At 35.5% G+C, this 14,837-nt stretch overlaps 1 protein-coding gene across 1 annotated transcript; it reads right to left on the minus strand.

Annotated features, from left to right (window-relative positions):
- Positions 1-1,417: 1,417 nt before the first annotated feature.
- On the minus strand, positions 1,418-13,787 carry LOC130237377 (endothelin-3). The gene is made up of 4 exons (XM_056468309.1): positions 13,484-13,787; positions 11,526-11,751; positions 4,505-4,630; positions 1,418-2,986 (listed from the first exon to the last, which is right to left on the minus strand). Exons 1-4 carry the CDS (start codon positions 13,551-13,553, stop codon positions 2,977-2,979), a joined length of 432 nt encoding a protein of 143 aa, XP_056324284.1. The 5' UTR covers positions 13,554-13,787; the 3' UTR covers positions 1,418-2,976.
- Between the last annotated feature and the right edge of the window lie 1,050 nt (positions 13,788-14,837).

Raw genomic sequence — 14,837 nt, forward strand, 5'->3', positions numbered from 1 at the left:
TCTGCAGACGACAGCCAATCACTGAAGAGTATGAGCTGCTGCGAATATATATGCTTTACACTGTAGCTGTGCTCTGTTTACTGTTTACTCGCTCTCTATACTTCAGCTTAGTGCCTGATTTATAGAGGGTCGCCACAGCAGAATGAACCACCAACTACTCAACTACAGTACTGTGCAAACGTTTTAGGCCAAGGGTAAAAGTAAAAGCATCCTGATATTACACAACACACTATTTCAGCAAACGTCAGGACAATCAGAACAAACCAGTTCAAGCTGTGCTTGGTGTCAAAGGAAGCCAGATTAATCAGACTTTTGCTTGAAGAGGAATTGTTATGCTGTTGTTCTTTTTATACATATTTCCTATATGTTGACTTTATTAAGAGACTGATTAATTATATATTATGCACAAGTCTTAGGCCAACAAAGCTGGTAAAGTGCTCAGGGATTTTTTTAATGGGGAAACACCCATACACTCTCCCATTCACACTCTCGTTCTCTCTCACACACACACACACACACACACACACGTGGAAAACATGCAAACTCCACACAGAAATGCCTCCTGGCCCAGCCGGGACTCGAACCAGCAACCTTCTTGCTGTGAGATGGTTTAAATTCACTTAAAATCTTCGTCAGGCCTTGAAAACACTTTTAATAAAACTTTTCACACTACTCGATCAGAGTTAAACTGTGCAGTGACTCCACAAATCACCTGTTCAGAACTGTGGGTCTTGGTTAATTATAATCACAATTAATGGAGTTAATTACATAATAATTAGATCAGATCCTGAAATGCTTCACGCACTGTGATGTCAATGCTGGAGCGATGTTCTGTCAAAACCAGCCTGATCATTCATTCATTCATTCATTTTTTTTTCGGCTAAGTCTCTTTATTAATTCGGTGTCGCCACAGCCAAATGAACCGCCAACTTATCCAGCATGTTTTTACGCAGCGGATGCCCTTCCAGCCGCAACCCATCTCTGGGAAGACAGCCTGATCTCACGAGAAAATGTAAGTATTTTAGGTTTTGTCAGTTTAGAGGCTCATTCGTACGAAATTGTACGATTTTAAAAAGGAGGCGTGGCACCTAACCCCACCTCTAAACCCAACCGTCATTGAGTAATGAGCAAATCATACTAAAATGTACGAATTAGATAGTACGAATTCATACGAATTAAATCAAAAAGTTACGAATTGCCGTGAGATTGTGTTGCACCATACACTATAATAATGATCCCTAAATGAGTTTTCCATATTTAGTGATTTATGTTTTTATTTTTGAAATCATAAAATATATAAATATGATTTTTCTTCAAAAGACTTGTAATAAAATGTGTAATAGTGTGCAGTGTATAGTGTGTGTGTTGGTGTTGCATTTTACGCTACAGAAACCTTGTAATAAACTGCAGCAGATTTACTCTTATTTTAAAGTCACTTTGTTAAACAGTAGAGTTAAATATATAATGAAATGAATGCCATATCATTCTTTAACCTCACTTTAACAATATATGACAGCTTTTGAACACAATCTAAAACAATATTCCTTCATCTCACACACACACACACACCTGTATTTAACATACCATTCTCTGCATGCTTCTCCCATCATGCACCATGGGAAATTACATGGGTTTTCTCATCTAGAGGGGTGTATCGAGGGCACATTCCAAGACAGCAAACAATTCCTGCCCCCTTGCGAAAGGATAAAACGTACCTTTGCGAAGTAATGAGAGAACGTAATCTAGCCTGAGGCTAGATGGTATTATTTTTTACATTTAAGCCACAAGTTTCAAATTAGCTCTGCAGAAGAATCTGAACATGCTTCAGTAGTTCAATGTTTGCAGCTCCACAAGAAGACAAGCCGTGGATATAAAAACAGCACAGGTTTAATTTATGAACGAACAGCAGGACCTGTATGTTGGTCATGAAAAGTGAGAACAGGCACAATCAATATCAGTTCACCAATATCAGTCCATTTCTTGCACGACTCAGATAAATGTTAAAGCTTTGAATAAATAAATGATTGTTGATCTAGTGGTTGGAAATAAAGTATCATGTTTGTGTCTGCGCTGTGGAGAATGTATTATATAACGTTTGGTTAGTGTAATAAATATATACTCTCTTGCATATACTCTAGATCAAAATCATTCATATGTTATGGCATTTAAAACAGGTCTTATGGTTAGTCATAAAATACATGATTCCTGTTTATGCTTAAGCGAGGAATTTCCCTTTTGTCTTTTTCTAATAAAATAATTATTCATGCTTATGTGGAACTCATTTATCAAATTAAGAAAAATCCTACTACAGGGTTTTTCTCAGTGGCTTTGGTACATTTCTCTAATCAGAACTGAATTTCTCAAAAGTATTCAGTCTTTAGATCATTGTGTCTCCTGGATAATGTTGACTCTTTCTTCTAAATATGTCCTATGATTGTAAGTCATCCATGGTGTTTTGCTATGTGTATGTTGTTTTGAGAAATGCATGACCATTTTGCACATGTCAAATATTAATCAAGAAGTGTCACAAACTGACAGAAATGGAGAAACCTGTAAGTCTGAACACCGTATTTTAGAAACAGCCAGTGTTGCAAAACAAGGATGCTGTACAGCACGTCTTTTCTGTGAATGTAGTAATATGACAAAGCCCTTTACATGTTGCATGTTAGTGATTGTCTCAGTGGTTTAAAACTTCATTCATGTCTGATTTGGTGGTCAGATCATAGTAGCAGATCACAGAAGTCACCGAGTTTCATGCACTGCTGCGTTACTCGTGTCATTTGTCCAGGATTACAGCTTTAGTGCTTCTCAAGACGCTTAGTTCCTTCCTTCGGCTCTTTAATTCTCCTTCTCAGTAAAGGCCTTTCTTTAGGACAGACGTAAACCTTGTCTCGGAGGTGATTCTCCATGTGTTTGATAGAAGAATAAAGTCCCGCAGATGAGTGAATATCAGTTTAGCTCTGCTCCAGAGGACGCTCATGTTGATCTGGAGGAAAAACACAAGCTGTTGACACGGTTGTAAAAGCTGGAGTAATGGACTCTTTTCACAAGATTGTTATGAGGCGTTTAGCTGCCATCAGCATCTTAAATCTTAGAAAGTTTTTAATATTTTGAGTGTTAATATCAGTTTATATGTATTTCTGTATGCATTATATCATCTTTGCATCAAATGACATTAAATGAATGAGCGCTTGAGTAAATCTGGACAGTTTTAGCGCAGGACAGTAAATCTGACACTATTCTCTCCTCTGGCTGCCGTGATCAGTCTCACACTATTGTTTTCCTCTTTCTGAAAGTCTTATTAACACCATCCTGGAGTTTTTCTCGTATTATTTCAGCAAGTAGGACTGTAAATAAATGATTTATTGTTCTCTCCCATTCACTGCGCTCTAAGTTTACCAACTATGAGCACTTCTGTTGCTGAGAAACACAAGCTCCATTGAGCCTTACAGGGTTAGTTCACTCAAAAATTTCAATTCTGTTAATAATTTCTCTGTCTCATGCAGTTCAAAACCCCTGAGACCTTCATTTATATTCTGAATATGAATTACAATATTGTAGATGGAATCCGAGAGCTCTCTCTTCCTGCATAGACATCAAGGTTCCCATAAGGTTCCTGTTTGGCGCCGCCTTGTGCCACTGAATGATAAGTGGTTAGTGTATACTCCATTCAGACAGTTTTGTTTCTCTTAGCTTTGTATGTAATTAAACTGTTAATAGATTATTACAGCTCAGCTCACAGTGTTTTGTTTCTAATAGTTATAAGAGTGTAATAAGAGGGATAATACACAGCTAGGCAGTTAAGTCACAGAACTCAGTCACATACAACAGCTGCCTGTTATTTATTTATTTATTTAGCTGCTAATTTATTCTATGAGAACAACCAGCTGGATGAATATTAATCCCTAATAAACTACAATAAATAAGCTGTGACTTGTCAGAATTATTAGCCCCCCTGTATATTTTCCCCAAATCTCTGTTTAATGGAAAGAAAATCTTTTAGTAACACATTTCTAATCATTATAGATATAATAACTGATGTCTTTTCTCTTTGTCATGATGACAGCACATAATATTAGACTAGATATTCTTCAAGACACTAGTATTCAGCTTAAAGTGACATTTAAAGGCTTAACTAGGGTAATTAGGGTAAAGTTAGGGTAATTAGGCAAGTCATTGTATAACAGGGGTTTGTTCTGGTAATATTGCTGAAGGGGCTAGTAATATTGACCCTAAAATGGCTTTAAAACAATTAAAAACTGCTTTTATTCTAGCTGAAATAAAACCAATAAGACTTTCTCCATAAGAAACAATATTATAGGAAATACTGTGAGAAATTCCTGAATCTGTTCAACATCATTTAGGAAATATTTAAAAAAGAGAATAAATGTACGAGAGGGTGAATAATTCACTTCAGCTGTTTTATGGTTTTGTTTTTAGAGAAGTATATATAAAGGCAGGGTTTTCCAATGTGCCGGTGCTAGGTAGAGAAGGATTTAGTTACCTCTTGCTGCAGAACGATGTGCAGTCCTGGTCAGTGTGTAAAGCACACGTGCAGCGCTGACCTCCTGCATTACGCCGGGCCCGCTGGGAGCCTCTATAACTCGACATGCCGTACGGGATGGTGCGTCTGCATACACATAAAGGAAAAAGGGTCACGACCTCTGAGTTGAAGGAAACACTACCGCAGCGCTGCTTAATGGGGTAGTTCACCCAGAAATGAGAACGTACTCACTATTTACTCTCCCTCAAGCGGTTCCAAGCCAAATGAGTTTCTTTCTTATATTTTGAAACCTGTAACCATTGACTCTGATAGTAGGAAAACAATACTATGGAAGTCAGTTTTTAGCTTTGTTTTTAACAGGAGAAAAAATGTCAAACTGGTTTGGAATAAGTAAAGAGTGAATAAATAATGACGAGATTTTCATTTTTGGGTGAATTATTCGTTTAAAGGCAAAGGCTGACAGTGGAACTGGCTTTGATTTACTTTATAAGCAAGTTTAATTTCTTTTTTTTTTAAATTGTGCAGTGGAACATGTCTCCATCCACCTTTTAATGCCAAAAGCTAAAGCTTTGAATTAATTTAAAGGGCACTTATTATACAAAAATCACTTCTATGCGGGGTTTAAACCCAGTTGTGTGTCAGCAGTGTGTGAATATCTCCAGCCTCTTATGGTGAACATTTTGTTCTAATCAGACCTGATCAAAACAGTCTGCAGAAACACTTTGATTGACATTCTCCCTCATCAGAGGGGGAAAGCCCCGCCCACTAGTCTCCATCTCATTAGCATAAACAGCAGCCCTGAGTGAGAAGCAGCCGTCTGTCCATTAGCCATTAGTGTGTTTGAGCTGCTGAAGATAATGTCAGCATAGACTAAGAGGATTATAGATGTGGAGTTTTAGATGAACAGAGACAGGAGCGACATAGACTGACAGAAGACTGAAGCACACACTCACACTGAAGCACACAGCACTGACAACACACACACACGGAGTTCTGTTTATTTTGAGGGTTCTCCTGCATGAAGCAGGACACACACAATCTGCTAAGAGCTCTGAAACGTGACACTGTACCATGCGTAATGTGGAAGTTAGAAAATGACAGTAGAATATGCTCGAAATCACAACCTTACTGCATAAACACCTGAGCATGGACTGCTCAGGTCAAACATATTAAAGGGATAGTTCACCTCAAACTGTACATTTCCTCATCATTTCCTCACACTCTAAACTTTCTTTCTTCACAAAATGAGAAATTCTGAAAAATGTTTGACATCCATGGCATGACATCCATCCTATGAAAGTCAATGAAACTCAACAAAGTGGAGGATGAGGAAATGATGGCAGAATGATCGATTTTAGGATGAATTGTGCCTTTAAGCTGAATAAATTGCATATATACCGACTGCTGTTGACATTATTAAATTAGGCAAAATGAAAACAGGCTCATCAAAGGCAGAGGAGAGATACAAAACATGACATTAACACGCTTTACAGGTGTGTAGAAGATCTGATTTAGATTCACACCTATATGGAAATTGTCAGAAAATAGCACAGATGAATACTAAGAAATACCAAGTATGGGTCTGAGTTACAGTAAATGTGTGTAAACAGACATATGTTACTGTAAAACATACTCCTGTGGTCTTTATTTATAATGTGGGAAAATCATTTTTACAATTTGTCCATATTTCATTACAGTTGAAGACTAAATTATTCGCCCTCCTGTGAAATTTTACTTAATTTTTACTTATTTTTAAACACGTTTAAACATGATAGTTTTAGATTTCTTTTGTGTTTGCCATGATGAATAATATTTTACTCTTTTGCAAGATACTACTCAATGTAAAGTGAATTTTAAAGGCTTAAATAGGGTCATTAGGTGTGTCTATGAACTTCATTTTTTATTGTTTGTAAAAATTCATATGCCTTTATTAACTTTATTCAAATACCATAACCTTCTCTCCCACTTTTCTTCACTTCTGGTCACATGGAACGCCTTTAAGGTGGAGCTACCAGTGCTTTAGGGTGGAGGGATCAGTGCTTTAGGGTGGGGCTATCAGTATTTTAGGGCGGGGCTATCGATGCATGTCTGGTTTCTGCTGTTAATTCATTAATTCTTACATCATTTTGAAAGCAACACCAGTCCTTTAACAATCCAATTGGCTTCCAAAGGACAAAATCACATTTCTTCCTCATTTCAGGACTGTTTCAAGTGGATGTACTTCACGATAGTAGAAAAAAGGATCTTAACTTTCATTTCATGACAGCTTTACCAGATCATTGACAGCTTTAATAAATGAAAATAGTTTCTGGAGGCTAATGAAGCAGCAGTAAATGTGAGCAGCTGTCGTCAGGAGCTCAAGGCCTCATCTGCTCAGAGTTACTCCTGCAAACATCCCGTCATGCAAGCATCTGTTTGATCTCCAGTCAGCTCTTTAGCCAGCCTTATATGCTGGACAAGTGGCCGAGAATGTTGATCACGTTCACTGCCAAGAATTGCTATATGTCCATCTTCATTTCAAGATTTCTGCTTGGAAAAACTAAAAGAAGGACTACACTCTCAAACATAAAAAATCAAAAAGACACCATTATTAGATTTATTTATTTATTTATTTATTTATTTATTTAATTATTTATTTATTTATTTATTTATTTATTTATTTATTTATTTATTTACTTATTTATTTATTTATTTATTTAATTATTTATTTATTTAATCATTTATTTATTTATGTATTTATTTATTTAATTATTTTGTGATTTACTTATTGTTTGGTCAACACACCTATTGGACATGAAAAAAATACTATAATCATTTTTAAACCATACTATAATGTGTATTAAACTGAATGTATTTGTTATTTACAACATTTTGCTAATGAATACTGCACCACAATGTAGTATTAAATATTGTAATAAATGCTTTAGTTTACTTCAGTTTTTACTATAGTAAACAGGGGTGTATTGTAGTATAATATACCCTATTAAAAACTACAGTATCGGGACATTTGTTTATTACCTCATCAACAGTAGATTTACCACAACAGATTTATTTAACTGCATTATTCAATAGTTCAAAAACACTGTAACTTACTGTAGTAAATTACTTCAGTTACTTACTGTAGTTTCTTTACCATGTGGGTTAGCTTTAGGCTTATTTCTTTAAATGTGGTTCATGTTAAAGGGATAGTTCACTCAAAAATTACAACATCCTCACCATTTTACTCACCCTGGAGTGGCTCCAGACCTTAATGAGTTTCTTGCTTGTGTTGAACACAAAAGAAGATATATTCTTTTAAATTGTAGAAACCTGTAACCATTGACTTCCATTATTGGAAAAACAAACACTATGAAAGTCAGTGGTTATGATGGTTTCCATCATTCTTTAAAATATCTTCCTTTGTGTTCAACAGAAGAAAGGGTCGCACTTTATTTTGATGCTCTGTTTGTAGAATTTAAGTTACACTGCATCTACATGCCAACTAATTCTCAGTAGATTATAAGTAGACTGTTGGGGTTAGTGTAAGTTGACATGTACTTGCAAAGTTTCTTACAGTCAGTTAAATGTCTGTTGAAGGAGCAGCAGATATTTAACAGACAGTCTACTAATACTCAAATGGAGCATCAAAGTGTTACCGAAGAAAGAAACACATGAAGGTTTGGAGCCACTTGAGGGTGAGTAAAATAGTGAGTAAATTATAATTTTTGGGTGAACTATCCCTTTAACATAAATCACATTCAATTAACTAACCCTACCCTGTCTCTATCCCACATGGGAGATAAAACTACAGTAACTTATACTATAGTGTTTTTGGACTATTCTATAATGTACTCAATATATTCCACAGTAATCTGTTGTGGTAATTGAAGCAAGAGTAAATGATGACAGAATTTTTATTTTTGGGAGACCCGTCCCTTTAAATTTCCTTTTACAAGAGTTTTACTGATTTAACAAGAAGCTGAAAGGTTTTCCAAAACTAAAAACTGCCTCCTTTAATAAAGATAAGTCTCTCCGCTGAAGATAAGTTAATCATCATCATGCTCAGTAAATTGCTCTTATGAGCATTTTGGATGAGATTGATGCATGCGGACTGTTTAACTTGCACACAGTGTGCAGTCTTATCAGAGATAAGGAATAGGGCAGGCCAGAAATAATTCTGCTTTGACAGAAGGGAGAATGTTTGTCCACGTGTCGCTGTAGAGGCGTTAAAGATGGCCAAATGCAATAGATCACAGCAATCATACACACCTACAGCTTTAATATATGATGCATTTTTCAGTGCAGAAGTGTTTTTCATTTCAGCACCCAAATGTTTATTGTAATCCGTTTCCAGTAGCCTGCAGTCATATTTATTTTACATGTGCAGTAAAGTCGCAAAGATAAAAGTTGACATTTATAGCTCCACAAATGAACCTTTAACATCTTCTTTGTAGTGCAAACCCATTCTTCAGATTATTAATGCTTTTTAAAGCAAGAATATAAAGGTTATGTTAACAACTGCTGAGGGAAAAGGGTTTTTAAAAGGGCTTTTCTTTGATTGCATTGCTATAGATTTTAATTTCATTGACACATATTTAGATTTATTTGAACACAAATGTTATGGTTACTGTATGTTAACGTGATTCTTAAAGGGACAGTTCACCCAAACCATTTCCTCTCACTCAAGTGGCTGTAGAGTTTTTTCTTCTTCTGTTGAACACAAAAGGAGATATTCTGAAGAATGTTGGAGAACACGGTCATCAGTAGGAGGAACTAAAATACCACTGAGGTATTTTCAGTATTCTTCAGTGGATCTTTCTTTATGTTCAACAGAAGAAACTCAAACGGGTTTGTAATGAGAGGAGGACGAGTAAATGATGACAGAATTAATATTATGGGTGAACTTTACCTTTAAGCTGAAAACCAAATGCTGTTGTCATCATTAAATTAGCTAAAGACTAAACAAGCTCAAAAGGCAAACAATGACAATGACAGGCATTTCAGAGTGCACAACATCTGGTTTAGGTTCATGTTCCTATAGAAATGATTAGAAAATTGCACAAATAAATACTAAGAAATTTCAAGTAATGCACTGAATTAAATGTTTATTGCTTGATTTTCACACTCCAGTGAGTGTTTTATTTATGACTTAGAAATAATATCTTTAGACCTTGGCTGGATTTTATTTGGGTGAACTATCAATTTAACATGACTAGATTTATGCACTATTATTCTGCTGTCATTTAACACTGAATGTCACTTTAAAAATGTAATTTAATAAACAATAACTCCTAGTAAGGAAGAGAAAACTACCAAAACTATTATTTCTCTAATATTTCTATAATACTTACTGATATAAGTATAAAGACTACTCATTTTATTTATTGCGAATTTACTCATTATTTGTAAATGAGCAGCACACAACCTAGTTTTACTCATTATAAGTTAGAAATGAGTCTCTAGCTTTTGTTATGTTATATTTGAACATTACACACACACACACACACACACACACACACACACACACACACACACACACACACACACACACAAAAGCTGGAAAAAGACATTATTTTAAAGATTTACATTTTTGTGAATAATTTGTTGTTATTTACACCTAACATATGAAGATGGACATGTCATGTCTTATTTCCTCTTTACTCTCCCTCTCCCTATCTTTCATTTTAATATTGTATGCACTGCTTTCCTGTTTCTGCGCTTGTCTTTACATTATTGTGTATATAATGTATTCCCTTCTATGTTCATTCAAACTGCAATAAAAAATACATACAGTCAAGCATGAAATCCCCTGGCAAATTCTGACTTAAAGTTACTTTTATTCAACCAGCAAAGTTTTTTTGACTGGAAATGACCCAAGCTTCTCCCTAAGAGTACAATGTACAAGAGGCATCATTGTGGAAAAACATATTTCTATATTCATACAGTGCTGAGCATATATAAGAGTACCCATCACAAAAAAGATTTTAATAGGATGCTTTACAAAGTTATATTTGTGCATATACATTAGATTAGTGAGTACTGAAGCCAAATCTGGATCTTACAAAATAACTTACAATAACAGGACAAACATTAGTACACACAAATCTATGTGTTAGGAAAAAATAAATATATATATGATATATAAAGTGTTTGAATTTAAATGTATTATCTTTCTATTTCTAAAGATGTTCTTTGACTAAAATATTATTTTAATAAATATATATGTTATAAATCAGTTTAGTTCAAATGCACCAAAATATGTTGTCTATATTGACTGAGAAAAGGATAAAAATATTCATTTTCAAAATGGGGTGTGCTTACAGTTGAGGTCAGTATTATTTGCCCTCCTGAATTATTTGCCCCCCTGTATATTTTTCCTAATTTCTGTTTAATGAAAATAAAACTCAGCACATTTCCAAACATGATAGCTTTAATAACTCATTTCTAATAACTGATTTCTTTTCTCTTTGCCATGATGACAGCTCATAATATTATACTAGATATTCTTCAAGACACTAGTATTCAGCTTATAGTGACATTTAAAGGCTTCACTAGGGTAATTAGGGTAAAGTTAGGGTAATTTAGTCACTGCACTTTTCGCACCGTAGACTTCCATTCATATGCATGCGAATGCAACAAACCGGAAACACAAGCTTGTGCAACAAGTTTCACAGTTCACTGCATTGCAAAGTTGAACCTTGGTGAACTCTGACCTGGGGAATCGCATCACATGACTGTGTGAAACCAATCGAAGATCAAAACATGACCTCTCTCTACAGAGATTTAAAATATGGACCAGTCGCTTGCTTTTTATTATTTTTCTTCTAGTGCTCTTCCTTGCTCTGTTGAGCATCATTTGGGAAATATTTGAAAAAGAAAAAAAATTGACAGGAGGGCGAATAATTCACTTGAACTGTATATATGCTGAGCGCTGTATTGTCGAGAAACCCCTGCCTTGTCTAGAGCTCCTCTCAGTCAGTAAAGCCTGTGTCAGCTTCCAGCACCTGTTGGTCATTATCTGCTGTGCAGCTCATGAACTTACTCAGGTGTGTTGACCCAGATGATGTCCAGGTGACAGTAGTAAACGCACTCCTTGTCTTTATAGGTGTAACATGTGCATCTCTTGTCTCTCCTGTGGGGTTTCAGGAGCTGGCAGAGAAAACAGGCTCCGTTTTTACCCTCAGTCTGCTGTGGAGGAGCTGCGCTTGTGCTTGGGGCTCCGAGTAAATCCTTCCCAGTGCGCGCGTCTTGACGAAACGAGGAAAATCCTGAATATGACAATGCTTTGATTAGAACAAAGGCAAGCACTAAAGCAGCAGCACTACAATGTCATGATAAATCCGTCACATTTCTATCAATCATTTTAGTTGACTATATCTGTTCACTGACAAGTGATGTGCCAGACAGCCAGATATAGTGACAAGAATTTAGGCTATTAAAAGTTAATCTTTGGCTCATATATATATATATATATATATATATATATATATATATATATATATATATATATATATATATATATATATATATATATATAGATAGATAGATAGATAGATAGATAGATAGATAGATAGATAGATAGTTTTATTTCATAATAGAGCACATTGAACACATTTGTCGCAATCTGGGGTAAAACGTGTCATTTATTGACATGTTATTTAAATATATTGAAAATGTAACCCAGTTGATCCAGCTTTGGGTTACAACACTTTGGGTTGGTGTGCCTTTTCAATCACTCTCAAACAGTGTAAGTTTACACAGTTATATACTGTTTATATAAGTATACACAGTAAAACAGATTTTATATATATATTATATTACAATTATATTGATTAATTATATTATTATATTATATTATACATATATTTTTATATGGTAATAGTAGAGTTATATATGTTATCATAGGCTGACATTTTTTAATCACTTGCAAGATTATTCATGTTTATTATTATTATTATTATTATTATTATTATTATTATTATTATTATAATTATTGTTATTGTTAATAACTGATTATTATTTCTTTGTCCTCTCGCACTAGTTAATTAGATTTCTGCCTGAACTTGACATATGCTAAGTATATACCAAACCCTTATAATGTTTATTAAGGTGGTCAATACAGCCTACATAAAATATCAAAGTCAGATCCCAGTAATTCAAACACGTCGACCTGAATAAAATACTACAATAGTTTATAGTAAATAAAAGTGTGTAAATCATGGTAAAGTTTATTTTACTGCATATACTGTAGTGTTCACAACTCTTTATTAATGAATGCTCCAGCATACTGTAATATTAACTACAGTGATCTAATAAACTGTAATAAATACTGTAGTATACTTTAGATTTTACTGCATTACATTGTGGTATAGTAGTAGAAAAGTACAGTATGGGTTCAGTTGTTTATATTGATGTATTTGTTGTGTTACCACAGCTACTGCAGGATTACAACAACAGATGAGTTCAAGTTATTTTCTACAGTATGGTTCAAAAACACTATAATTACTATAGTATATTTGTCAATATCGGGAATACGCATCACTCATGTCACTTAGAATTAAAACAAACAATGGGTCATACTTTACAATAAGGTTTCATTAGTTCATGTATTCACTAACATGAACTAAGAATGAGCAATACTTGTACAGCACTTATTAATCATAGTTCAACATTTACTAATGCGCTGCTAAAATTTTAATTCATGCATGTTAACATCAACTAACAACAGTTTTCATTAACTAACTTTAACAAACATGAACAGATACTGTAATAAATATGTTGTTCATTGTTTGTTCATGTTAATACATGCATTAACTAACAGCCTTATTGTAGAGTGTTACCAAATAAAGCATCACAGTCTAACTCCTCAATTAGGTTATTTTAACGAATACACTAGCATTAGGCCTATTTCAGAATTTTTAAATACGTCTTTAAAAGCTTGTTTTTAACAGTAATCTCAGTCCACATTTTTCTGCAGGAGAAATGCAATGCAGAACCCACCGTTGGCTATCGCGACTGTTAGTCCAATAAAAAGCAAAACTCCCAGATGTATCAATGACACCTTGGCCATCACAGTTATTCCAGATAATCTCCGTGAAACAGACGGTCAGTGTAAAATCCAGGGTTGAGCAGGAGTGCAGAGGGATCCAGCAGCAGTCAAAGGTAACATTCTGTAGCTTGTTTTCTTGTTCCCACGTGGACGCACCTCTGTGTTGCTGGCCTGCTGCAGATATATCTGATATATCAGTGGCTTTCTCTTGGTTTCCTCTGTGGGTTTTATAGTGAGCACCTACAGCATCACACACACACCTCCCGCTGGAGCTCTGCAGAATGACTATACAGCTCCATCAGCTGACATATGCATGCCATTAAATCACACACCGGCTCATGCGCAGGCAGAAGCACTTTTAAAGGGGATCTATTATGTAAAAATCACTTTTACAAGTGTTTTAAACACAGCAGTGTGGCTGAATATCTCCATCCTTTAATAGTACAGATGAATGAACTGTGTTTGTTCTAATCAGACTTGATGCAGAAACACTTTGATTGACATTCTCCCTTTTGTACGTGTCATCAGAGGGGGAAAGCTCCGCCCACTAGTGCTCATCTCTTCCTTATTAGCATAAACAGCAGCCCTGAGTGAGAAGCAGCTGTCCGTCGTGTTTCTAGTATGGATTAGCATGCTGCTAGCATAATTTACCATAAATTAGCATGTTTCTAATATAGATAAGCATGTTGTTAGTATGAACATAGCAGGAATTAGCATGTTGCAAGTGTAACGGGTTTTATTTTTAGAATCTCATGGTGACACACTAAGGGCAGGGCACACCTATTGGCATCGGCACATAGTTTTATTGCGTACACCCCTGTGCAGCTCATTACTGGCAGTGCGTGGATATTCAGGGTTTTAAAAGGCGTCCATGTGAGCATTGCGTGCGACTTCTCGAGTGCATGTGAAGCCTCAGTTGTCGGAGACCGTTCTGTTTAATCTTCTGTTTGCCTTCACCAGGAAAGTGTGTGCGTGAAGTGACGAGTGTCGTTCGCAAAGTCTCCTAAAGGCGTACTCACACTATGTACAGTTGCCTTGGACTTGGCCAAAGCACGCTTGTCCCGTCTCCCCCGCCAAAACCTCTCTAAAACCAGGCTGGTCGACCAGCTAAAACCAGCCAACCAGCCTAGGCTGGTTTAAGCTGGTTTTATTCAGTAGGGATGTTGTGGGTATAAACAGAAACACAAAATTGAATAACTACAGAAGTGAAGTCAGTTTAAAGGGGTCACAGAAGTCACAATGTTGAGCATTACAGTCACCGCTCGCTGCGGATCCCACAGGGAAATGAATCCTGAAACAACAGTA

The sequence above is a fragment of the Danio aesculapii genome, chromosome 11, assembly GCF_903798145.1.
Source record: "Danio aesculapii chromosome 11, fDanAes4.1, whole genome shotgun sequence".
Classification (NCBI taxonomy): domain Eukaryota; kingdom Metazoa; phylum Chordata; class Actinopteri; order Cypriniformes; family Danionidae; genus Danio; species Danio aesculapii.